Source organism: Rhinoraja longicauda, chromosome 16, assembly GCF_053455715.1.
Source record: "Rhinoraja longicauda isolate Sanriku21f chromosome 16, sRhiLon1.1, whole genome shotgun sequence".
NCBI classification, from domain to species: Eukaryota; Metazoa; Chordata; class Chondrichthyes; order Rajiformes; family Arhynchobatidae; genus Rhinoraja; species Rhinoraja longicauda.
In genome coordinates, this window is record NC_135968.1 from 35,508,696 (window position 1) to 35,533,846 (window position 25,151).

Genomic DNA, 25,151 nt, shown 5'->3' on the forward strand with positions numbered 1-25,151 from the left:
GCCAGCAAGCTATTACACAAACTGATTTCCAGGCTTCTTGAACTGAAAGTGAAAAATGATATTTTGCTGCAGTTTTTTTTAATTGGATGTTTTCTGCCCACATGTTCCATGCTGACATTTGAGAGAAAACAATCAATTCTAGTAGTATTGCAGGCTGCTGGCTCCCCACTAAGGAGAGTTAGAATATTACTGCTTTTTAGCCCTTTTCCATATAAAACTGAATTTTGATGAGGAACTTGTTGAATTGGATGTCCAGGCCATTCTATTATATACACAAGCAAGCATTGAATAAATATAATCTAAAACATACCTCTTTTGGTTATCATATTTTTGTCTTTGCCTGTTAGATCTTGAGGATTCTTGCACATTATGAATTTAAGTATAGCTTCATAAGTTATTCATAAGTCATAAGTCATTTGTTCTTTAATTTAATGGCAGACATCTCATTCCAAATAGTGCCACATCATACAGATTTCTTCAAAAGATTTTTCTATGTAAAGCTGCATTCAAGTTTTGCTTTAAGCAAAATTACAAAATCCACATATCTTATTTGCATTAAGATAAAAATAAAACAAAGCTAGGGGTCGTGTGAGAGCTGTGCATCCTGAAGAGTTAGCAGCTTTAATTGTAAAGAGACTGCATCAGTTGCCGCATATAGTGTGAACTATTGGGAGTCGTTCATCAGTTTAGTCAGTTGGGAGCACTAGGATCATTAGATGGTGAGCTAAAAGCAATTCTTTTCATATTGCTGCATATTCAATGACATTAAATAGGTCACTGCTCTTAGACATGTAATGTGACTCTGGAGATTTTTCTTATTGGGGATCATAACTTGTGGAAATTGCAGATGCCTTTCATTTGAACAGTTGCTCATTAGTATATTTTGCTTCTAAAGCAATATATGTTTATAGACATGTATACATACATATGTGGAACTAAATTATGGATGTTGCCTTGGACAATTTTCTTATATGACCCCTTTTAGTCCATGTTCAATTTTCTTTAGAGTGGCATTTTAAATGCACATCAGCTTATGGAATATTCCCTATGATATTTTAAGAGAATCTATTAATTCAATTTGTGTGAATTGAAATCTAATTTTTTTTTAAATTAAAAGGAATTTATTAGGGTTCAGTAGAGTTAAATGGCAACTTGTGTGGCAGTTTTATAATTTAAATCAGTAGTATGAAAATAATTATTGTGGTGCATTGAAATGCAATTTGATAGATGCATCAATGTGACTTACAGTGCCTTGACTGGACTCTTTTTTTTTCTTCAAGAATCATGTAAGCTTGTCATTGTTACTGATGATTTGTTTCTGTAAGGGTCTTATTGATTGTCCTCTTGAAGGCCTTTATGATCATGGAAGTTGTAAAACTTCCTTAGGTAATGTGTTCAAGAAGGCTTTGACATGTAGCAGAAGAGATTGAGAGTTGTAAAAAGGACTGGGAGGCTTGTTATCAGATATTGAACTGAAAGAGTTTGAATACGCTTATTACATTAATACGTTTGAATACAGGATTATTACATATTTCTGCACACATAATACTTTTGGATACTTCATATTTTAATCATTGTACTGAATTACATTATTTTCACATTCAAGTAAATGTTTGCAACTGCTTTGAGTTGATTAATACAATGATGCATATGAATATCTAAACCCTTTAAAATTTTATGGAACTGGAAAATTTACTGGAAAGTTTGGAAATTAGAAAATTACAGGAAACTTAGGCAGAACTTTTCCATAATAGTGCATTGAAGTTGCTGGTGCCTCATTCAAAAATATAATGACACTTTCCACAATCATCTTCAAAATAAAAGCAGGGAGCTTTGTATAAAGTTTGTAAATAATTGCTGCAGTTTCAACAATTTGCCGAATCAAGTATTGTTCTGTTTAAAATTTTCCTCGTAAAGATTGCAAACAGAAGAAAGTTCTTCTTTCTTTTCTTAGCAGCCACAAAATGTATCCTCACATAGGAATTGTTTTGAAGAAGCAATGATGCTTTGCTTGTCCCTGACATCAGTCTGAAGAAGGGTCTCGACCCGAAACGTCATCCATTCCCTCACTCCTAGATGCTGCCTGACATGCTGAGTTACTCCAGTATTTTGTGTACCTTTGATTTGTACCAGCATCTGCAGTTATTTTCCACACATGATGCTTTGCTAATATACATATGACAATGGGAAGGAGAAAAAGGTGGTATTGAGTGGAGGGAGTTAAACTACATGGAATGATCTTCAAGCATGGAGATTGAAGATCATTGGGACAGGAGATCACACTGAGTGGATATGAGATAACTGGGTCACGAGAGAGCATTGATGGGCCTTGGATGCAAGGATAAATGGGATTGAAAAAATTAGAACTGTTTTCTGTTTACTGCATTTCCACAATACAAATGAAGTAGAATAATGAATTTATAAGACAGTACCCATAATTTTCCAGTCAATTTTAAAACTTATCTGTCCCTTTATAATATTAGCATCAATAGAAATAAAAATGGGTTTGTATTCAATTTTGTAATTAATATTTGTAATGGTTTATTTTTAATGGGACATAGGACTAGCAAATATGGTTAGTTTCAGGAGAAAATTGGAAATAAATCCTGATAGTTTTGCTATTATGATGTGAAAAGGTTGGACATAATGGAATGTGTGTTAATTTGAAATCTTTGCAAACTAAATTATGGGTGAAAGTGTAGTGGAATGTAAAGCTGGTGAAGTTTGGTCTGACGAGACGAGATGGTCTGAAGTCAAGAGATTATTTTGAAAAAAGAATTCTAGTTTAAAGAGTAGTCAAAAATATTCTGTAGTCTGGTATTTAAATATGTCATGATGGGTTTAGTGCAGGCTAGAACATGTAGGGTGGAATTTCCTAGTAAAGTTGATTAAATCAATGAGTTCTGCAAGGGTTTTGGAGGCATCCCTAGTGCAGTCGTCGATGTAGCGGAGAAAGAGTTGGCGAATGGTGCGAGGATATGTTTGTAACACAAGATGTTCAGTGTACACCAAAAATATATGCATAGCTGGGGCCCATGTGGGTGCCCATTGATGCACTTTTGGCTTGAACGTGAGAAAAATCAAAGAAGAAGGTGTTGAGGGCGAAGATGAGTTCTGCCTTGCGGATAAGAGTGTTAGTTGAGGGGTACTGAATATCTCTCTGTTCAAGGTAAAACCGTAGGAGCCTGAGGCCTTCCTGATATAGGTGTAAACGGTGTGGATGTCCATGGCAAAGCTAAGATAATAACAGTACCATGGCAATTCTAAAGGGCCCATTGAATTCTATTATCTGTATTCCTTGGAATGTGCATTGCTATATGTTGTTCTCAAACCGGCAATTAAAATACCAGAATGATTTAAAGTTCTAAATTAGACAATAGACAATAGACAATAGGTGCAGGAGTAGGCCATTCGGCCCTTCGAGCCAGCACCACCATTCAATGTGATCATGGCTGATCATTCTCAATCAGTACCCCGTTCCAGCCTTCTCCCCATACCCCCTGACTCCGCTATCCTTAAGAGCTCTATCTAGCTCTCTCTTGAATGCATTCAGAAAATTGGCCTCCACTGCCTTCAGAGGCAGAGAATTCCACAGATTTACAACTCTCTGACTGAAAAAGTTTTTCCTCAGTTCTTCCTCAGTTCGATATCAGATCGTATTGCCGTTTGGTTACAATTGTTTGGTTACATTTAAAATTTCCAACTTCTGAAATAATGAAGTGAATTATGTTTGGTGTATTTTTTTAAATATGCCTTGCCAGTTTATGAAGAGAGAGTTTAGCGAGGTGCAAAAAAATAAATATTGTACATTTTCCTACTTTAATGATGAATGCTACTTATGAATCAGAATCGACAAGCTACATTTAGAATAGTTAGCCTGCTGCACTAACTGAACGCCTGCTGCACTAACTGAACACGACCCTAGTCGTGATATTTTCCAATATGGGCATTTGACCAATCTAGTTCCTTTTATGTAATATTGACAGCTTTCATTGCGTTTGATCATTTCCCCTGTGTGTGTCAGTGATCGCGCCAGGTTCTGCAGTGATGACACTGGCACTCGCAGTACAATTAACCCACGTGATATAATTTATTTACAGTGGTAAGAAATCACTGGGTGGCACCAGCAATGGCTGTCTCGCCAACAGCCTGTCCCATCCTTCTTTGTTGTCTGTTTGTATGTGTTAAATGTATGTTTTTAAGTGTTCTTTAGCTTGTATTATGTGGAGGGTGGGGGGGTTTGGGCAAAACCTTTTCTAATCTTTTACCTCGACGGAGATGCGATTTTTTTTGGTATCATATCTCCGTCCACACTGCGGCCTAACATCGAGAAGTTGGCGGCAGTTGCTGGATACCGATTTCGAGAGCTCCACTGTGGGAGCCCTTGCACTTACCATCACAGAGCTTGCGATCCCTTTGCCAGGGATCGACCTCTGAGCTCTACTGCTGGAGCCCATGGACTTTAATATTGTGGAGCTTGCGGTCTCTGGTCAGAGACCGACTTCGGGAACTTGAAGCCACAGGAGCTTCGACCGCCCCGATCGCGGGAGCTTCGACCGCCCCGATCGCGGGAGCTTCGACCGCCCCGATCGCGGGAGCTTCGACCGCCCCGATCGCGGGGGCTTCGACCTCCCCAATGCGGGAGCTTTGATTGCCCCAACTGCGGATGGTTCGACTGCCCCGACCGCAGGAGTATAAGTGAGCAGGGAGGCACTCCACTTTGTCCCTCTTCCCATCAGGCTCTTGCCCAGATGCCTGGGGATTATAGGGAGTTGGCTGACAAGGTTCAAGTGGCCATCCAATAGCAGTTAATTGGACCCAGCTGTTACCAATGTTGCTGGGGATAGACCTCTCAGCCAATTAAAGGGACCTGAGCGACATCCATGAGAGAGGGTGCTGTCACACTGATTTTTTTTAATATATTGCAAAAATTATACTGAATTTGCAAAAATTAAATGGATATAATAATGAAAATTTAAGTCAACATTTTCATCAGAAGTCATCTATAACCAAATAGATGACGGATTCCAGCCACATAGAGTGCAATGTGAAATAGCTATAAACCTTTTTGCACTTGCAATGTATCCTTCAAAAAATTGTTCTAGGCCCTAGAATGTGACAATTTATACATTTGATCATGGAAAATAACCTTGTTGTAGAACATTAGTGACTTCTGGGCAGACCAGACAGTATCTTTCACGGACTTGATGGTTCTCTGGCAGCAACTTATATTCGTCTCACTGCATGTCTATATGAACAGCCTCTGGAGCATGTTTCTTGTGATATACAGCTAGGAAGAGCATCAAATCAAAGTCTTGGCATCTCTTCCCAAACAAACACAGTATGGGGTGTTGTGATATTTCAACCATATGTGAAAGATGCACTGGGAAAGGCCTTTCTTGTCACTATCCAAGTAAGGGCTTGGTAACTGTTTGAAAGCTTTGCTGAGGCATTTTCCAAATGATTGAGAATTTGCTCAGGTTCAACCATGCTTTTTTCCTATCGGGATCCAATTATGTTTTGTGTAAACCACAACCAATGGATTTGTGATCAAAGGTGTTCTTCTAGATATGTATTCTGTGAGGGATAGGTGGTGCAAATCAGTCTAACCCAAAGGAAGATCTCCATTTGTAAAGCTCAGCTTAGAAGGATTTGCTGAGCCTCAATACTTCATGCTGTGAAAATATTACCGAACTATTCCTATTCACATCCATCCTATTGATTGGAGGAATAAAATTCTGCATTCTTTCCTGGAGCGGGTTTTTTTACCTCATGGAATTCCTTTTCTATATCCACTTTCATCGACTGCAGCCGGAGGAAGTTTTGCATGTATTTTCTGGAATTGGTGCAGTTCTCTCTGACTCTCTTACTTTCTGAAAGTCCTTGTGGTTGAACAAACTCTTCAATCTCTTTTATGATTTTTTTTTGTGAACATAAACCTTATTCATAAAGTATACAGAACATAATTAAGACATTATTATCTTCATTCATTGCATCAAATGACTCAATATTCATATACAATTTGTTAACATTATTACTGTTTTATCCTTGAATTTTGAAAATTTGAGAGAAATTTCTATAGGAAAGGCCTTCCTCAGCATCCATTGCCGGCAGATTACTGCGCTGTGGTCTTTCCCGATAAAATCTGCAGTAGCTGCTCCACATCTGCAGTAGCTGCTCCAGCATGTATTCTTAAATGTCAGTGCCCAAAATGTGGAAAAGAGAACCTGCAGATGCTGGTTGACCAAGGTATGTCTTGAAATGCTGGAGTAACTCAACAGGTCAGGCAGTGTCCATGAAAAAAATGGATAGGTGACATTTCAGGTCGGGACCTATCTTCACATTTCTTGCTCTGACAAGAAATTTTGCCTATCCATACTCGACAGGGATGCTGCCTGACCTGCTGAGTTACTCCAACATTTTGTGTCTTTGCTATAAGTCAGCAGCATTTGGTTGTGGACATCTTGCACTGGAAAACAGTGAGATAGTTATTCCACTTAAAAAAAATTACTTTTCCACTTGTACTGTCTGTCAGCCACATTCAACATCACAATGGGACCCGCCCGAGTGACAGGAATGACGGGGGGTGGGGGGGTGCCCAAGATGGCCACCGAGTGGCAGCCATCCTGATTGGCTCCTGCCGCATCCCCCCTCCCACCCCCCCCCCCCCCCATCCACATGGAATAGATTGATTGGCTCTGACCTCCAGGTAGGATCGATTGATTGACTCCGACCTCCCACTCGACACCCGATTGGTCCGTGTCCCACGTGGGGGGAGCGCCGCCGCTGCTCTGATTGGTCGCCGGCTCGTCCCTCTCAAAGCGCGCTGGTTGGCCGCCGGGGCTTCTTCCGCTCAAAGCAATGACTGTCGCTATTGAGCTGCTGCTAAGAAGTAGAGCTGCTACTGAGCCGTTGAGCTGGTTGAGGGGGGATGGAGTGGGTGGTGGGGGGAGGGGGGGATAAGGGGGGATGGAGTGGGTGAGGGGGACAGGGTTAGGAAAGGAGGGGGGATAAGGGGCGTAGAGGGGACATGGGGTGGGGGGAGGGGGGGTTAAGGGGCGTTGAGGGGGGATGGAGTGGGTGGGGGAGGGGGGATTGAGGGGTGAGTGGGGGAGAGGGGAAGTGGGGAGATGTAATGGGTGAGGGAGGGAGGGAGGGGGGGAAAGGGGGATTGGAGTGGGGGAGGGGGGTTGAGGGGACATGGAGTGGATGAGTGGGGGGGAGGAGGAGGGGGCAGATAAGGAGTGTTGAGGGGGGATGGATTGGGGGGGGGGAGTGGGGGAGGGTGCTACACCAATGCAGGATAGCTTTGGGCCCAACGGGTCCACCCTGTTCTGGTTGGTAATAAAATTGAAGCCACTGGACAGAAAGGGCAGCTGGTTCATGTCAGCAGCGGTGGCAGCTGTTACAAGATGGCTGGTCATTTGTTCTGCAGAGCCAGGGTGTATATGTTCATTAGTTAAGAGTGCAACGTTTATATACTTCAAGAAGACAGCCACCAGCCACATTTTTAAATTGAGTGATGGTGAAGTCACCTTGTTGCGCATGTATATTGCAGCATGTGTGAAACCATTTGGGCAGGATCGATCTCTGATCAGGCGGGTGACAATTTTATTCAGGACCACTGCTTATCTGCATTCTAGTGCTCACCATTTTTTTGCTTTTACATCCACATACTGGGTTGTGAAAGTTTGGGTCTGTACTGACCTGAGAGACCAGTTGGCTGACCTTAAGCAGTAACCTCATTCATTTGAATCTGATCCCCAGCCTTAATTAAATAGGTACGGTCTTGTTAAGTTTTTTTTTTCCCCTCCATTTTATTCTATATTTGCATTTTTAATTAGTTCAAAGATTCTGGTTGCCATTAAACTAGCAAGTAGTAGAAATACTCGGCAGGTCAGGCAACATCCTTGAAAAATAAAAGGACAATATTAGAGATTGATGACCTTTCATTGGATAAAATGCCATTGATGTGTAGCATTGAATCTGTTTCTCTCGCTTCAGATACTGAATGACATGCTGAGTAGGTCCAGCATTTTCTGTTTTTATTTCTTAAAAGCAGATTCTGACTAACAGATGGATCTAACAGCTGGGCATAAAAAAAACAGGGTAGTTATGAGACACTGGGACCAATACATTGTGTTTTAAAGTAATTAAAACCTTCAAGCTTCTTTGCCAAATGTCTAGCTTTTAGCTTCAGTTCTATATGATCTCCACATTATTTCTCTTAAATCATTAATCCATCTACTAATTCACTTCCCGAATTATATTATATTTAACAGAGATAATGCAACTGAAGAAGGGTCTTGACCCAAAACGTCACCCATTCCTTCTCTCCAGAGATGCTGCCTGATCAGCTGAGTTACTCCAGCATTTTGTGTCTACCTTTAATGCAATCATAATATATTTGGCACTAGACAAGTATCAAAGAAACAAATTGATCATTGCTGTATGTACCTGTCATAAGGGAGCCACTTACCCCGGCCCCTGGCGGACATCACGGCGGCCAGCAGCAGTAGAGTGGCCGCCGGGCCCGACATCCCTCCCCCAACTGCCCGGCAAGTGGGAGCGCACTGCGGAGGCGCGGCTGCCGAACCACTGTAACTCCCCCGGGGCCGGAGGCGGGCGAGGGGGAGGAAAGGGGAGAGCGGACGCAAGGCGCGGCCCCATGTTCATCCTGCCGGTGGCCATCTTGTTTGAGCTTCTCTCTGCCGCCGCACCACGGGAGGAAGGTCATGCGCGGGGCACGCCGGGACGGGGGGGGGAGCACATTTCTTAAACTTATGCTAAACATAAGGTTCTACAAACAAATTGACAAATTGGAATTTACTTGCAAGCACGCTTTATTGTTAAAGTGCTTGCTGAAATGTAATTTTCACAAAACAAAATAGAGGGAATGAATCGTAAATAATGCAAAGACCATGTAAGAAATGCAAAAGCGCCGTTACATTTAAGAGCTGAACAGGTCGAGAAATACCAAATTATCTAATGCATGATTACAGCATTAATAAACATGGCTAAATAATTTTGTCCAGAATCTAATCAAAATGACCCAGTTCAAAAGGCATAAACCCATGTGTATCTGAGGGGTTTTGGAGTTATATTTGTTAAGTGATATTAAACCAGGATCAGATAAATGAAGAGAAATATTGAAGAATTTTAAAATTGCACATTACAATATCTATCTGTAACTAAAACTCTCATCTTGTATGTATGTTCCCGAAATACAGCCAAAACGGTACACGATAGCGCAACAATTTTAGGCCCACCTGACTCACCATTCTCCTGCGGTGTGCAGTATCGGGTTTTGTTACATTTTAAAAGTAATTAACTTTATAAAGTTTAAGAAATGTGCTCCCCCCCCCCGTCCCGGCGTGCCCCGCGCATGACCTTCCTCCCGTGGTGTGGCGGCAGAGAGAAGCTCAAACAAGATGGCCACCGGCAGGATGAACATGGGGCCGCGCCTTGCGTCCGCTCTCCCCTTTCCTCCCCCTCGCCCGCCTCCGGCCCCGGGGGAGTTACAGTGGTTCGGCAGCCGCGCCTCCGCAGTGCGCTCCCACTTGCCGGGCAGTTGGGGGAGGGATGTCGGGCCCGGCGGCCACTCTACTGCTGCTGGCCGCCGTGATGTCCGCCAGGGGCCGGGGTAAGTGGCTCCCTCTCGCATTTCCTCTCCCCCCTCGCCCGCCCCCAGCTCCACAACGGGGACCCAACGGATCCACGGGTCGTCTAATATTGATCTAGAAATATTCCTTAATTCCTATGTTTATGATTGTAGGAATATGCAGCGGATAAAATCCATGATTCAGATATCTTTCATATGATTCAGATACCTTTAAGCATGTGTCAATGATCTTTTAACATGATTATTCAGATGTAACAATAATAAATGTTTGCTGTCCCACGTAGCTGGGTTGTGCATGCAGTTGTGTTATTGCCTACAGCTGTTTATAGCTGCAAGGTATGACATCATAGTTCGAATTAAGCAACTTGGACATTTATTTTTTAGAGGTTATAAATTCACAAATTCACATGGCTGCAGTTCTGAAACATGTTACTTAAAAAAGAGAGTCACTGAACTACATGCAGTTTTACCTCCATAACAAAGTTTTAAAATATGCTAATTCCGGTTGAAGCATTGATGCGATAGTGCACTTAATGAGTCATAGAACTATACATACTCATAAGTAACCTGCTTTAAAAAAAGCGGAATGTAACCTAGAAAACCACACAGCATCTCAGCTGAGTGATGATGTTGTTTACAAACCATGATCCCAATATTGTTAAAGTGAGAAGCTGAATGAAAACAAGACATTTATCCAGGACAATCGTGAGACATCTCTTGTGGACACAAACTGCTGGAGTAACTCAGCGGGACAAGCAGCATCTCTGGAGAGAAGGAAGGGTGTCGTTTCGGTTCAAGACCCTTCTTCAGACATCTCTTGCTGCTCACCCGGTCTTTCTAATGGGCATTTAGAACCTCTGTAAGGAAAGGACACAGAAGGAAGATATCTTACCAACAAAAAAGAGAATAATAATAAAAATACAAATATATAAGAGAATAATTGGTCGCATTCTGTTCACTAAAGCATAAATACAAGTGAGCTCAATGATAATATAGTTAGAATAATACTCATATTTAAGCTATTCCAAATTCCCATTAAATCCTCCAGAATATAACACAATAGAAGCAATGTTCCAATACATGTCAATTCTTTCACATTTTTACTTTGCTCCCTATGTTGTTTGTAAGGATCTAATTTTGTACATGTGAATTCGTTTTGAACTCGGGGCTGAGGCAAGTTGCAAAAATAATTTTATTCCACTGCTCGAATTCCCACGTTTGAACAAAACCTCTTGTGGCTAAAATAAAATGTGCCATTCCATAATAGCATTGAAGAGCAGTCTGACAAAAGTATTATGGATTCTCCATCAGATTTATATTTGGGAGTGTATTTTTATATCTGAATATGCCTTACAATCCATCTTTTGTTCTTACGATGGTTATATAGTAGCACTCACCTAATATCTATTCAACAAAGAAGGCACTTCAATTTAAGTAAAAACATGTGCTAGAAGTGGGAAAAGGTAAATCAACTCCTTTTGCTTGCTGTACCATTTGTTAAGATCTCAGCTGATCTTTTATCTCAATGCCACGTTCCTGCATTAATTGCCAAGAACCAGGGCAATCAGCTAATTTTTTATTATTAATTTACATATTTAATAGCGATGCATTTGGATGAATGCAGAATAAAATGAGTGTAATTGGAAACATAGGCTTTCTTTGATCAATGCCGAGGCGTTTAATAGCCTGATTTTAAATAATTGGAAATTACTTTAAAAGCTATACAGGGCAGAAGTGCACGCTGCGTGGTTTCCTAAATAAGTTCGAAAATATGGATATTAAACATGGATTGAAAATTTAAACATTGATGACCTCCTGCCTCTTCAAAAAGATTGACATTTTAGAGCATTCTCAGAAGCACCTGCACATGCGTGATGCGAGATGCAGTTTCTGGTGAACATGAAAGGATCTTACTTACTTTTGCAGAAGAGCTGGGAAGTTTTCCCCAGTGTATTGACCAACATCTATTCTTCAAACAAACTTAAAAAATCTGATCATTATCATATTGCTGATTAGAAGTTATACAACTGTATATAAAAACTGCAGCACGTCCTACATTGTAACAGAAGCAACACTTTAGAAATTCTTAATTTTTATAAAATGTTTGGATCTTAAAAAAAGGAGACAAAGTGCTGGAAAAGGTGACCGTTTCACCGAACGTGTGCTCGGTCCGTCTTGGCTTGCTGGTTTTCCTGATTTCCAACCCTTTTAACTCCCATTCCTATACTGACCTTTCTGACCTGGACCTCCTTCATTTTCAGAGTGTGGTCACATGCAAACTGGAGGAACAGCACCTCATATTCTGCTTGGGTGGCTTACAACCTAAGGACTTATGAACATTTCTCCAAATTTAGGTTATCAACCTACATACAACACCCACACCTCGTTTCTCTCCCTCTGTCTTCCCTCTACTACACCTTGATTCGCACCCATTTCTCCCCTTTCCTTGCTCCCATCCCTTGCCATCAAAATTCTTTCCTTTGGATTCACAATTCACACCATTTCTATCCATATCTGCTTTTCTAACACTTTTTGTCTTTTCATCTCTGGGATTTGTTCAACCATCTGCCACCTCATCTGTATCTACCTATCACTTACTGGATTTTGTCCCATCCCCTCTCTTCCTCGCTACATCGTGGAACTCCCTATCCAGAGGTAGTATCGATATTTCTTAAAAAAGGCTCTGGTGGATCATGGCAGTGGTTGACAATCTTCTCAAAGGCAATCAATTATAAAAAATAGCTGCTGGCCTTGGCAGCCACACAGATCTCAAGAAATGAATAATTTAAGAAAAATGATTGAAATGCAGAATTAACTGCCAGATCAACATGAAGTGAATGAACATAGTTACCATACGTAACAGGATAAAATAGGTTATTAATTAAGATTGTGCATTTGGATTAGAAATATAAATACATACTAATGTGGAGGCTGTAGTTTTATCTTGCTGCAAATGAAGACGATATGGACAACTGCAATATAAAAGCATAGAAAAATGTAGCAAAAAGGACATTTGTTGCCGTTCCAAAACATGGGAAATGACAGAAATAAATTGGAATTTTATTTTTGCTTCTGATGTGTATGCCAACCAAATTAAAGATGATTGTTAAGACTCAGAAATGTTGAGTTAGTTAAAAATAAATTGTTCTGTTATCCGTACAGTTGGAAAATTTAGGACGGAATTAGTTTGGATACATACTGTCTCTTTAAATGGATGTATTTATTAAATTCATTCAGTTTGAATGGCTGTCAGCCCCAGATTTCCATAGGGTTCAGTTTTGCGTGCATATCTTGTACAGGATCTGAGATCCCATTTATTTCATCTGCATTAGTTTAATTGGGGCATCTAGGCTGTGGATAAGGAGCAAAGGGAAAGGTGTAGGAAGGAACTGCAAATGCTGGTTTACACAGAAGATAGACACACAATGCTGGAGTGACTCAACAGGACAGGCAGGATATCTGGAGAGAAGGAATGGGTGACGTTTTGGGCTGAGACCCTTCTTCAGACTGAAGAAGGGTCTCGACCTGAAACATCATCCATTCCTTTTTTCCAGAGATGCTGCCTGTCCCGCTGAGTTGCTCCAGCATTTTGTGTCTATCAGAAGGAAAGATGTGTTATTTTTCAATTCATTGTTTTGCTTTGATAATATTGATGTGACTTAATTGTTATTTTCTAATACTTTTATAACTTATTTTATTTACCTTGATTTTAATATTTTAAAAATATCTCTGAATATCACTGTAAAGTCATTTATAGCTGGTGAAACTCTGCCCTATGCATGAGCCATAGTTTCTTGCAGCAAGTGAAAATAAATCTGGCAAATGTGGTGTGATTATCTGTTTCACCATGCTTATCCTCTTTCATTTGGAGTGAGTCAGCTGAACCCAAAGCCAAAGAATGAAAGCCAAAGAACAGTGGAGGCTGTAGTGGAGCATGGGATTGAAAGTTGGAACATGCTTATCACATAGCCAGCATACTGTCAAAGGTGACATCCCAGCAACAAGAACTGAATTAATGTGTAGGAAGGAACTGCAGATGCTGGTTTAAACTGAGATAGATACAAAAACCTGCAGTAACTAAGCGGGTTGATCAGCATTTCTGATGAACAGGAATAGGTGACATTTCGGATCGATACCCTTCTTCAGACTTTTCGACTCAAAACGTCATCGATTCCTTTTCTCCAGAGATGCTGTCTGACCCGCTGAGTTACTCCAGATTTTTGTGTCTATCTTCAACATGTAATGTCCTTGGATGAGGGAATTGAAGGCTTTGTGGACAAGTTTGCTGATGATACAAAGATAAATGATGGGGCAGGTAGTGTCGAGAAAACAGGGACTTTGCTGAAGGACTTGGACAGGTTGGGAGAGTGGGTTTAGAAGTGGCAGATGAAATACAGTGCAGCAAAGTGTGGAGTCATGCACTTTGGTCGAGGGAATAACGACATAGACTATTTTCCAAATGGGGCGAGGATTTGGAAATCGGAGGTGCAAAGTGTCTTAGGAGTGCTGTTGCAGGGTTCCCAAAAAGCTATTTTGCAAATCGAATTTGAACAATTTTCCTGTGATTGTCCAATCCAGTCATTCATTACATTGAAAATGTAACATAGATCAGTTTCCCAGAGAAGAACCCACACCGAACAATTACTTTTGGTTTTGCTCAATGGTTTTGCATTGAGTCTCTTAAATTTGTATACATTTGATTTTTATGATTGCACATACCTTCCTATGCTCAGGGAACAAGAATTGTATGCCACAGACAAGTTAAGTACATATTAAGGTTGGTGAGTAATGAACTGTGTCATTGGAAGTTATAAAAGTGATGTTTTCTATTGTGACATGAAAATTTAATATATTACATTCTGTTGAGCTGTTCAAAAATATTAGTCATAGGAAAATTGCATAATAGGACATTTAAAACTATCATTAACTTCAAATAAATTATTTTAATCTTATAATTATTTTCTAATTTACTTTCAAGAATATTTTCTTTTCATGGATTAAAGCACATAAAAACAGCTAAAGTAGAAATGAATCTACAATGAATTGCTGACATTTATCTGTATAGTCCTGATAGGATTAAGGATGTCTCAAATCTGTAGCTAGTTCCTACACTTAAGCGACATACAGGCCCCTATAGAATCTAGCAGTTGCGTTGATATTTCACATTTCTTGGGAACATCTACCCTCAGATGTTACACTAAGTTTGACCAGGACAAATGGCAATTGATTTCAGTTAGGATTGGAGGAAAAAGGCAAGGGCAAAGTAAGTTTACTTTCAAAAAAAGTTATTTTTTAATATAGTTAAGAGTATTTAAGAATTCTTTAATTCTTACTCCATAGTTTTAAAGGGGAGGTGCCAATAGCCAGGGATGTGTTCAATACGCTGTCAAGAAATAATCTCAGCTCCACAGATTAGAATATATAATTAGAATCATTTTGGTGGACGAAGGAAGAACGAAGGGGTGAAAACAGTAAGGCCATCAGTTAGCAGCTGTAATACTGGGCATGGTGTGATATCAAGAAATTAGAAGTGCACGTAACACCATCGTACAATAATTTTGCGGAATTCTATGTATAAATGAGATACATCAAATTATCAGTATTACGGGAGGGGACGGATATCTGGAATATGAGAGTTTATAATCAATATGTTTAGGAACCAATGAAAGGAAAGATTATTGTAGATCTCATACTATTTAATGAAAAAGGATTAATTAACAATTTTGTTTGTGATGGAGGCTTTAGGAGGAATCCCCTTATAAATCTGTCATGGATATAGTTAAATGTGAGGGGCAGGTTGACCATGGTTGATTGAAAAGGTATGATGGTGGACTGGCCGTGGCTGGCATTTCAAGAAATAGTATGATTATCAAAACAGTCTTCCTTTAAGGCTAAAGTGCAACAGGAAAAGTGGTTTGTTTGTGAGTAATAGGAGAAATTAAAGTTAGTATTAAATAAAGGGAAGAGGTTTTTAAAAATTATAGTTAGTCTGAGAATTGTGAGCATTTTTGAAATCTGTAAAGGAGAGCCAGGAAATTGGTACGGTAGCGCAGCGGTAGAGTTGCTGCTTTACAGCGAATGCAGTGCCGGAGACTCAGGTTCGATCCTGACTACGGGTGCTGCACTGTAAGGAGTTTGTACGTTCTCCCCGTGACCTGCGTGGGTTTACTCCGAGATCTTCGGTTTCCTCCCACACTCCAAAGACGTACAGGTATGTAGGTTAATTGGCTGGGTAAATGTAAAAATTGTCCCTAGTGGGTGTAGGATAGTGTTAATGTACGGGGATCACTGGGCGGCACGGACTTGGAGGGCCGAAAAGGCCTGTTTCCGGCTGTATGTATATGATATGATAAGAGAAGGGAAGAATTTCAGGCTTGTTCTGATTTCCCATTATGGTTGAAGCTGTATCACAGTTCAGGGCCTCAATGATGAACACTGTGATGCATTGGATTTACAAATTACAGGCCCTCCATGACTGGAATGGATGGGTGAATGATGGAAAATTCTTAAACTTGTGATACCTACGTTCAGAATTTTACAAAATGATTGGTTTGTGTACATTTTTATTTATCTTCCACTTATGTGTGCATATATTATATATATATATGTGTGTGTATATATATATATATATATATATACGCAGGCTCGGCGATCGTTGCGCTGAACAACTCCGCTCAGTCCGTCTTAACCTACCTGATCTCCCGGTGGCTCAGCACTTCAACTCCCCCTCCCTTTCCCAATCTGACCTTTCTGTCCTGGGCCTCCTCCATTGTCAGAGTGAGGTCCAGCGCAAATTCGAGGAACAGCACGTCATATTTTGCTTGCGTAATTTACACCCCAGCGGTATAAACATTGACTTCTCTATCTTCAGATAGCCCTTGCTATCCCTCTCTATCTCCTCCCCCTTCACAAATCTCCCACGAGTCTTACTGTCTCTGACTACATTCTATCTTTGTCCCGCCCCCTCTCCTGACATCAGTCTGAAGAAGGGTCTCGACACGAAACGTCACCCATTCCTTCTCTCCAGAGGTGCTGCCTGACCTGCTGAGTTACTCTAGCATTTTGTGTCTACCTTATATTTTAACTAGTTCAGTTATCAAATTGTAAGCTTTTTACTAAACATCAATGTGATCATGAAATTCATCTACCTCTAAGCCCATAGAAACGTAGCAATAAAATGGGTCACTGGGAGACGAGGACTCCTTGCCAGAAAGAAAGGCCCGGAGCCAGAGTTACTCCAGCACCTTGTGCCTTTTCTTATTAACCTGCTCCTTTGTTTTAAAAATATCACAAGAAACTGCTTTTAATCTCCATTGTCCCTTGCCCCATTCTGCCCCTTGGACAGCTCCAGCAGTATGTGGCTCTAGAATGTAATATATTGTGTGATGCAACTACCCCTAAGAATGTTGATGGGAAGAAAATGACTATTTAACCATATGTGAAGTTAATTTAATGTCAGTTTCAATTTTGAGTCTTAATCATGCTAAATAAATGAAGCATGAAAAGCTCAGCATTTTTTTTGGCATTAGCACTTTTACAGCTAGCAACATCTCTTTACAACCGTGCTATTTACAACCTTGATTTTCTCATCATTCCTCAGTTAAACTTTATGTAGCCTCTTATGTCCACTTGAGGAAATAATTGAAAATTAAGAAAGCAAAGCTAAGGTACCATCAGAACTCAGGATATAAAATAAAGTTATTTTAGTTTGGAGTGGTAACACATCACACAACCATATTCCTGTTCTAAATGCACTCAGCTTGGCAGTCAATGTTAATGGCTAGCTTAGACTTTGTTTCAACCATTTTATTCATAGATTTGTGTGGAAGTGGGAATTGGTAAGGAGAGGGCATGGACAAAAATGTTTTGCCAGTAAAGACTTTGTCTATCTGGTAGGCACAGATAGATTATAATAGTTTCCCTCCTCTGCTTCTGTTCTGCAACTTGCATCAGATTCCATTTATCTGGAATTGTTCAGGCTCAAACAGCCAAGGGATCACAAGAAGACAAGCGGCAGAGGCAGTCAGGAATGCTTGCTGCAGAGCATCACATCTGAGATATGCCTTTTTAGGCAAAAACATATCCAAGAGCCAGTGACAAAGGTTAGTCTCACAGGCTGTGTCATGTTCAGGAATGGTTTGGTGGAGGAGCTGTCATACCTCATGTACTACTTGCCATCAGGAAACATATTATAGAAAAACAATTATTGCTGCAGTGTCTTCTATTCCAAGTTTAAAATTCATATTCAGTTTAAAATTCATATTCATTTTATCATAAACATATTATGATCATTATAGTGGCAGGTGTTGGATTTTTTTGTATTTCTAGATTCAGTTATATTAGCTTTAGTTATAAACCCTGGTTTTAAGTCTAACGTATTAACTATTGAGTTGAGTGAACTATTGAGTTTAGTTTTGTCCGTTTCAAATAATGGTGTCAAGATGTTAATAAATCCGGTAAGTACATTACTTCAAATAAAAGCAATTCCTAAACCTCAGGTTGTGGAGCTGAGTAAAGCGGATTTATGAACATGACACAGCCTGTGAGACTAACTGTTGTCACTGGCTCTTGGATATGTTAACCGAAACATGTGAATCTATTGAGAATGAAAACAGTTCAATAAAAAATATTGTGAAAATATACCAGCAAGAGTCAATAGAACTACATGAACACAATAACAGATTATTACAGAAAAGAGGTTATAAAAAGTAAGATTTTGGTATCCCTCAGAAAATTATAATTGTGACCTGGCAAGGATCTGAGAACATTTATTGTACTTTGATTGGAATTTTACAATAATAAGTACTTTATTCGTCCCACAACGGGGACATTTGCAGTAGCAAAATGGATAATAAAAATAAATATGCATTCATTAAAAAAATTAAAAATTAAAATAGCGGTAATGATGCATATTTAAGAAATCTTAAAAATTGGCATGATTACAGCACCTAATAATGTATTGAGGATATCGAGAAATCAGACAATGCCATAGCTAGAGCTCTGGAGTGAGTGAACGTTGAGAGTTAGGAAGCCATACATGCCCAGGATGGAAGAGGAAGTAGAAGGGAACAAATGGTTGCATAGGCAAAGTGGAAATCAAAACAAAATTGAGTAGCGAGGCAGATAAGGTGGCATTGATTGGGTCTGTAGATGCAATTTCATAAAGAGAACTATCTTTGCTTTGCTACACTCTTAGCAAGGTACTTCAAGCTGGCCTAATATTTATTTTCATTAAGAAATGTGACCAAGGTAAATTTTCAGAAAATGCCTTAATTGATTAAAATCTATTTGAGATTATGCCTTTTGCAAATCATGGCTTTAATACTTTAGGCTGGGAGAAAAGACATGGCTTACTCCACATATTAAAGAAGACCAATAACTCTTTAAGAAGCCACTTTAAAAATCAGTTGAATTATCATAAGGGACAGAAGAGCTCTAAAAGCTGTAGTAAGTAGTTTGACTGAGGTTTTTTGTGACTTTTGGTGGAAACTGCAATAAATTGGCCTAGGAAAGCTTTTGAGGCTGTTCATAATTTTTCAGGGAAGAACAGAGAAGGAAGGATGGATCGGGGATATTGGTCAAAATATATTTTGTATCCTATCATGTCTTGGAAAGGCCACAGGGCCTTCTGGATGATATCCAGTTTGTTTCTCCAAGAAAATTCTATTTGTAGATTGTAGGCAATGGCATATGTGACAAAGACTTAAACAACATCAGACCAAGGATGTGGCATGGACTGTATACATTGGAATTTGTGTTCAAAGACTGGTACAGGATAACAGCCCATTAGTCCGATTAGTCCCTCAGGCTGGCATAAATTAATCAATGTTGAAGGATGAAACCAGGGCACCACTGTAAATTCATCAATATGATGAGTTGATATGTTTGAAACAAAATTGGCTTGGTCAGAGAGGATAGTGATAGAGAGGACGGGTGGTGTTCCATGAGGATCAGTGCTGGGACCTCTGTTATTTGCAACATATAAAATGATCTGGATAATAATGTAGGTGGTCTGATCAGTAAGATTGCAGTCTGCATGGAAATTGGTGGAGTTGTAAGGAAGGTTCCTCAAATGATACAGCAGGATATAGATCAGCTGGAAATCTGGGCAGAGGAATAGCAGCTGTAGTTGAATTGGGAGAAGTGTGAAGTAATGCATTTTGGAGGTCAGTTTACTTTGAGAGGAAAGTACACAATAAATGACAGGATCCTCGGGAGCATTGAAATACAGGGGATCTTGGCTATATGTCCACAGCTCATTGGAAGTGGATAGAGTGGAAAAGAAGGCATGGCATGCTTATCTTCATTAAAAAGTAGGTGTAGCCGTGTCGGCCTATAAGAATCAGGGAGAGTGTATTGAATAATGAAGATACTAAATGATGCTCCAATCCAGCACTATACAAGTAAAATAATTTCCTGGGAGAACTTGGATGTTCCAGGTCAATATCATCAAATTCTCTTGCAGTACTCTGAAAGGTGTATTACAAAGGAATGATGGCATGCATGTACCTCTATTAGAAAATCTTGATATGGCCACAAAGGTAACTGATGCCAGGAACTGCCCTGTCGGATTTCCAGGTTGATGTGAAATCAGTCAAAAATGGCCATTGCCACCCTTTCCTCATTAATTTTCAGTTGCATAATTTTGACAAAATAAAATTAGGATAACAAGCAAACCAGCCCTAATCTTATAGGCCTATATGACTACTTCTCCTCTTTCTTATGTCCTTATGGTTTCTAAATTGTGCATTTCTTTGGGAGCAATTGTTACAATGCTACATTTGCCTCGTCCTCTAAGTCATGACTTGTCCTGATGGAACATTACCATCTGGAGATGGAGATCTGCTTCTAACTCTAAGTGTGTTTTGCTCAGGACTAATGGTAAATGGGTAATATTTGCCTTGGATTATTGAATGTTTGATCCATTCTATTTAGGTTTACATTTTTAACTTGAAGAACATTGTTCCATTTGCACTGCATGTTACAATATTTTATATTAAATTTTTATTCTCATCAAATATTTTATCTTTTTTCCCCTGTTCAAAATGTACATTGGTTCTTTCTTTTGTTGACATATTCCATAATTCCACATGTCAAAATGAATGTGAATATGTAGGAGGAATAATCTCTCCTTAAAATTAGTTGAGTACCTGGGCAGAGGGTGTTTGGTGGTGATCTGTTGTACTGCAAAGGAGAATCCTTTGAACATTTGAATGTTTCAGGGTTACTTAGGAAGTTTGTATGAAGTTCATTAGTTTTCTAATTATATCTCAAGGTTTACATACCAGTGCGTCTTGACGTTCTGATTGAAAATTAAAGTTCAAATTTGCCGGCGCACACCATTAAAATGGGATGGGCCAATAAGAAACATAATCACATTGGAAACTGAATGGAGTAGATTTATTGGGTTAGGTTTTTTTCCATTAAATGTGCAAGTTAGATCATTTGTGAAAAATGGCCTGTTTTGAGAATCTGAATATTGAACAAAGAGATGCAGAGTCCAAACATTTCTGAAGCTCGAACTTTTTTCCTTAGAGAGTAGGAGGTTAAGAGGACCTTATAGAGGTATATAAAATTGAGAGGGACATAGATAACATAGATGGTCATTGTCTTTTTTCCAGGCCGGGGATGTTTAAAACTAGAGGCCATTAGTTCACAGTGAGAGAGGAAAGATTGAAAAAGGACCTGGGGGGAATTTTTTCACACAGAGAGTTGTGGGTACACAGATCAAGCTGTCAGAGGAATCTGTAAAGGTGGATACAATTATTTTGTTCAATAGGAATTTGGATAAGTACATGGATGGAAAAGGTTTTGAGGGATCAGGGCCAAACACAGGCATAGGGATTAGCTCAAATAGACATCTTGGTTGACATGGATGAGTTGGGCCAAATAATCTGTTTCCATGGTGTATAATCTATGGCTGTTGTCTGCAATAGAAGATAATGGATGTATGCAAAGTAAACAAAAGGCAAATGCTGGAAATAAAAAATGATAGAAATGCTTATGCAGTATGTCTGGGAAGAGAAACAGTTAACATTTCAGGTCTAAAGCTTTTTGTCAAAATTGCAATTCTGTTCCTACATTCTTGTTTTTACTCTTTAATTGTTTCCCCCTCTTCTTGCTCTTTTTAATATCTTCATTGCTCTTGTTTTTTAATCCCGTTTTTATTTCTGATTTTAATCTCATCTTTACTCTTTTTTTTCTGTTCTGTTCCTTTTCCGATAAATCTTTTTCACTTTCTCTTGCCTTTCCTTCATATTTGGCCAGCACTTCTTTTATATTTCACTATCTATGACAACAGCATTGCAGCGCAAGAAGATATGAACATAAGTTTTAAAGACTAAAAGTTCCACAGGGAGATGGACAGAATGATTGCAATCTGAGAAAAATCAAGAAGGTTGAACTTAAATTTGGACCCTTAATATAGAGTACGTGGAAGCTGGGACATTCATATACATCTAAGACTATTTCCGTTGGGAAATCAAAACTAAGGTTTATGCTATATTTTATCTGATATTGGCCAAGCATGGGCAAATGGGACTAGTGTAGCTGGGACATTGTTGGCCCGTGTGGGGGAGTTGGGCCGAAGGGCCTGTTTCCACACTGTGTCACTCTATGACTCTATGAAATGATTATAAGATTAAAAATGACTGACTGTATTTGCAACTGAGTTCTGATTGCCTGGAATTCTGACTGCTGACAATGTGGCTGATTTTAGTCTCCAGCTACCAGATCCTAAATACAGATGCAGAAAATCCAATCATTTGGAGTTTGTACCTGGTTTTATTAGTTGTCATCGTAAAAAATAAATTGCTTCATGTTCTACTAACTTATCAAACAGAGTAAGATGGATTATAATAAAAAATAATGGCAAATAGTATAAAACTAGACCAAGTGGACCCGTCGGGCCCAAACCTCTCCTGTATTGGTGCAGCACCCTCTCCTCTCCCCCTCCCCCCCTCTCCCCCTCCCCCCCTCTCTCCCCCCTCCCTCCCTCCCCCCTCCCACCCACTCTCCTCCCCCCTACCCCTCTTCCCCTCCCCCCTTCCCGTCCCCCCCACTCCATCCCCATCAACCCCCCTTATCCTCCTCCCCCTCCCTCCACCCCCCTCCCTCCCTCCCCCCCCCTCCTTCCCCAGGAGATAGATTTAAACTTTTAAAATGTAAATAACTAAAAATATAACAACGATTTCAATGAAACTTCTTCCATCCGCACCAAAGGGACAACGGTGAGTAAGGTGGGCCTAAAATAGTCACGCTATCGTGTACCGTTTTGGCTGTAGTTACAATACAATACAATACAATACAATATATCTTTATTGTCATTGTACCCAGGGGTACAACGAGATTGGGAATGCGCCTCCCATACGATGCACTAATTTAGGTAATTTAGACAGCAGCAACCCAACGAAACGAACAGTTGTAACAGTTTTGGACAGGGTAAAGTGCAAGTTGATCTATGCGTTGTGGCCATCCGGCTCAGCAGGACCGGTTCATAGCAGCTATGGCCCTGGGGATGAAGCTGTTCCTGAGTCTGGAGGTGCGGGCATAGAAGGCCTTGTATCGTCTGCCCGATGGAAGGAGTTCGAACAGACTGTTGCAGGGGTGTGAAGAGTCTTTGTGGATGCTGGTGGCTTTTCTGAGGCATCGTGTGTTGTAGATGCCCTCCAAGTCTGGTAGCTGTGTTCAGGAACAAACAAACGAGTTTTGGCATATAGATGTACAAAATTACAAATGTATTCTAGGGCTGAGTAGAGAAAGTGATGGGCAGAGGAGGAGGCGGCAGTGGAGCGGGGAGCAGAGATAGTGAAGGAAGAAGCTGCAGCTGGTGAGAGGGAGCCCCATGGTGACCAAGTACATCCCGCTGGCAGCAGCAACCTGAAGGAAGCGCTGTCTCCATGCAATACAACGCGAGACACAACCGGATTGTTCGATAGGTGAAGAAGGGCTCTCTGGTGCACCTTGTGAGCCGGGGGCAGCATCGGATGCCAGAACTGGGGAGACCATGCGAACCGGGGGTGGGTCGGCAGGTCTATCTGCTATAACCAAAATCCGTTACAAATGGGATCCGTTAAAAAGAGGGCTTACTGTATTCTATACCGAATAAGTTTTTAATGGTAACCAATGAGTACCGTTAAATACATGTGATATTTCTTCTGCACTGCAGAAGCATGTTCTTTTTTGTGATATATCTTTTTGTAGTAGAACCCTACTAAAATATAAAAGATAGGTCATTTACAAACAGCAGGTTAACATTTTATCATTTATACATTTTATCTTTCTCTTTAAGATAAGCTTTCTTTTTAAGATAAGCTTCAATGAGTTTGTCATTTTGTAAAGTAGTTCTTGTTTTGGGGGTAAAATTGAGAACAAAAGTCCTAGTTGTGACTTAATGCATTAGGGAGTCTGGCAAACCTTTCAATTTATTTCTAACTAAGTCAAATTAAACTTGTTATGAGAATATGTGCACCAGAGACTTCATGCCTCATTGAGAACACAAGATGGCTCTTGAGGTTGGATTTGCATTGCCGACTAGGCATCTGTAAAACCAAAATCACATTGTATTAATGCAGAACTTACTCAGTAGATGTAATTTAAGAGATTTTACAGAAAGACTAAAATGGATAATTCCAGATGAAAATATTATTGATGATACATTGCATGATGTATTGATGTTTTGCATTCAGACAATAGCAACTTTGGATCTTATTTTTATTTCAGGGGAACTTTGTTGCTTGTATGACTGCCATCCTAAGGCAGATGGAAGATTATCATTATGCCCATTTAATCACAACCTATGGCAATATGCGATCAGATGTTGTGGTAAGTGGAAATGACATCCTTCACATATTTATTCATTTGGTTTTCGGAATCAAGATGCATGGATGCCTAACAGGTGCACAGAAGTATTTGAAACACATTTGTGCCAAAATCTAGTGATGAATTGTGAATGTGCTTCACAAACTGGAATGCATTTCAAATTTATTATGTAGAGAATATTTCCAATCTTTTGAGAACTAAGCATTGGTTGCTCTTGTAGGATCCCATAAATTGTTTCTTGATTACTTGATTGCAGTCAATCATTCATGCTTCTGAAACACCATGCTTGTCATCATATTTGGAACCTTCTCCAATTCCCTACTTTGTTTCTCTTCTAATATTTCCCCATCTTGTGACTTTATCCTTCCCTTCCCCATTGAACTTCCCATGCAGCACTCTATCAATCTTACTGACTGCTTGATTAGCAGTCACTTAATGCCTAATTACTTTTATGTCGTCTCTCATCCCACAAACCTCCCATAAGTAAAAACAGCTCAGAGGCCTCCTAACAATACCTTTCATAACTCCTTTTCACTACTGCACTTCTTACAATGCAAAAGTTATTGTGGCTGTAACATCAATACATTGGGACAGATTATTTTATTCTCTGGCTGATTACTCCTATGTCACCCCATTCATTCCAGCATGTGTTTGACAGTTTTGTGTTGAAGCCCAGCTTCTGACACGTCTGTGTGGCTAACTCAACATG

The 25,151-nt window shown here is 39.9% G+C and overlaps 1 protein-coding gene across 3 annotated transcripts in view; it reads left to right on the forward strand.

Moving 5' to 3' along the window:
- The window catches only part of dock1 (dedicator of cytokinesis 1), a 404,255-nt gene that overhangs the window by 166,421 nt on the left and 212,683 nt on the right, over nucleotides 1–25,151 (forward strand). For all 3 annotated transcript variants that reach the window (XM_078413630.1, XM_078413629.1, XM_078413628.1), the window contains exon 28: nucleotides 24,344–24,445. In XM_078413630.1, the coding sequence (XP_078269756.1) occupies nucleotides 24,344–24,445 (102 nt within the window). The remainder of the gene's footprint in view (nucleotides 1–24,343; nucleotides 24,446–25,151) is intronic.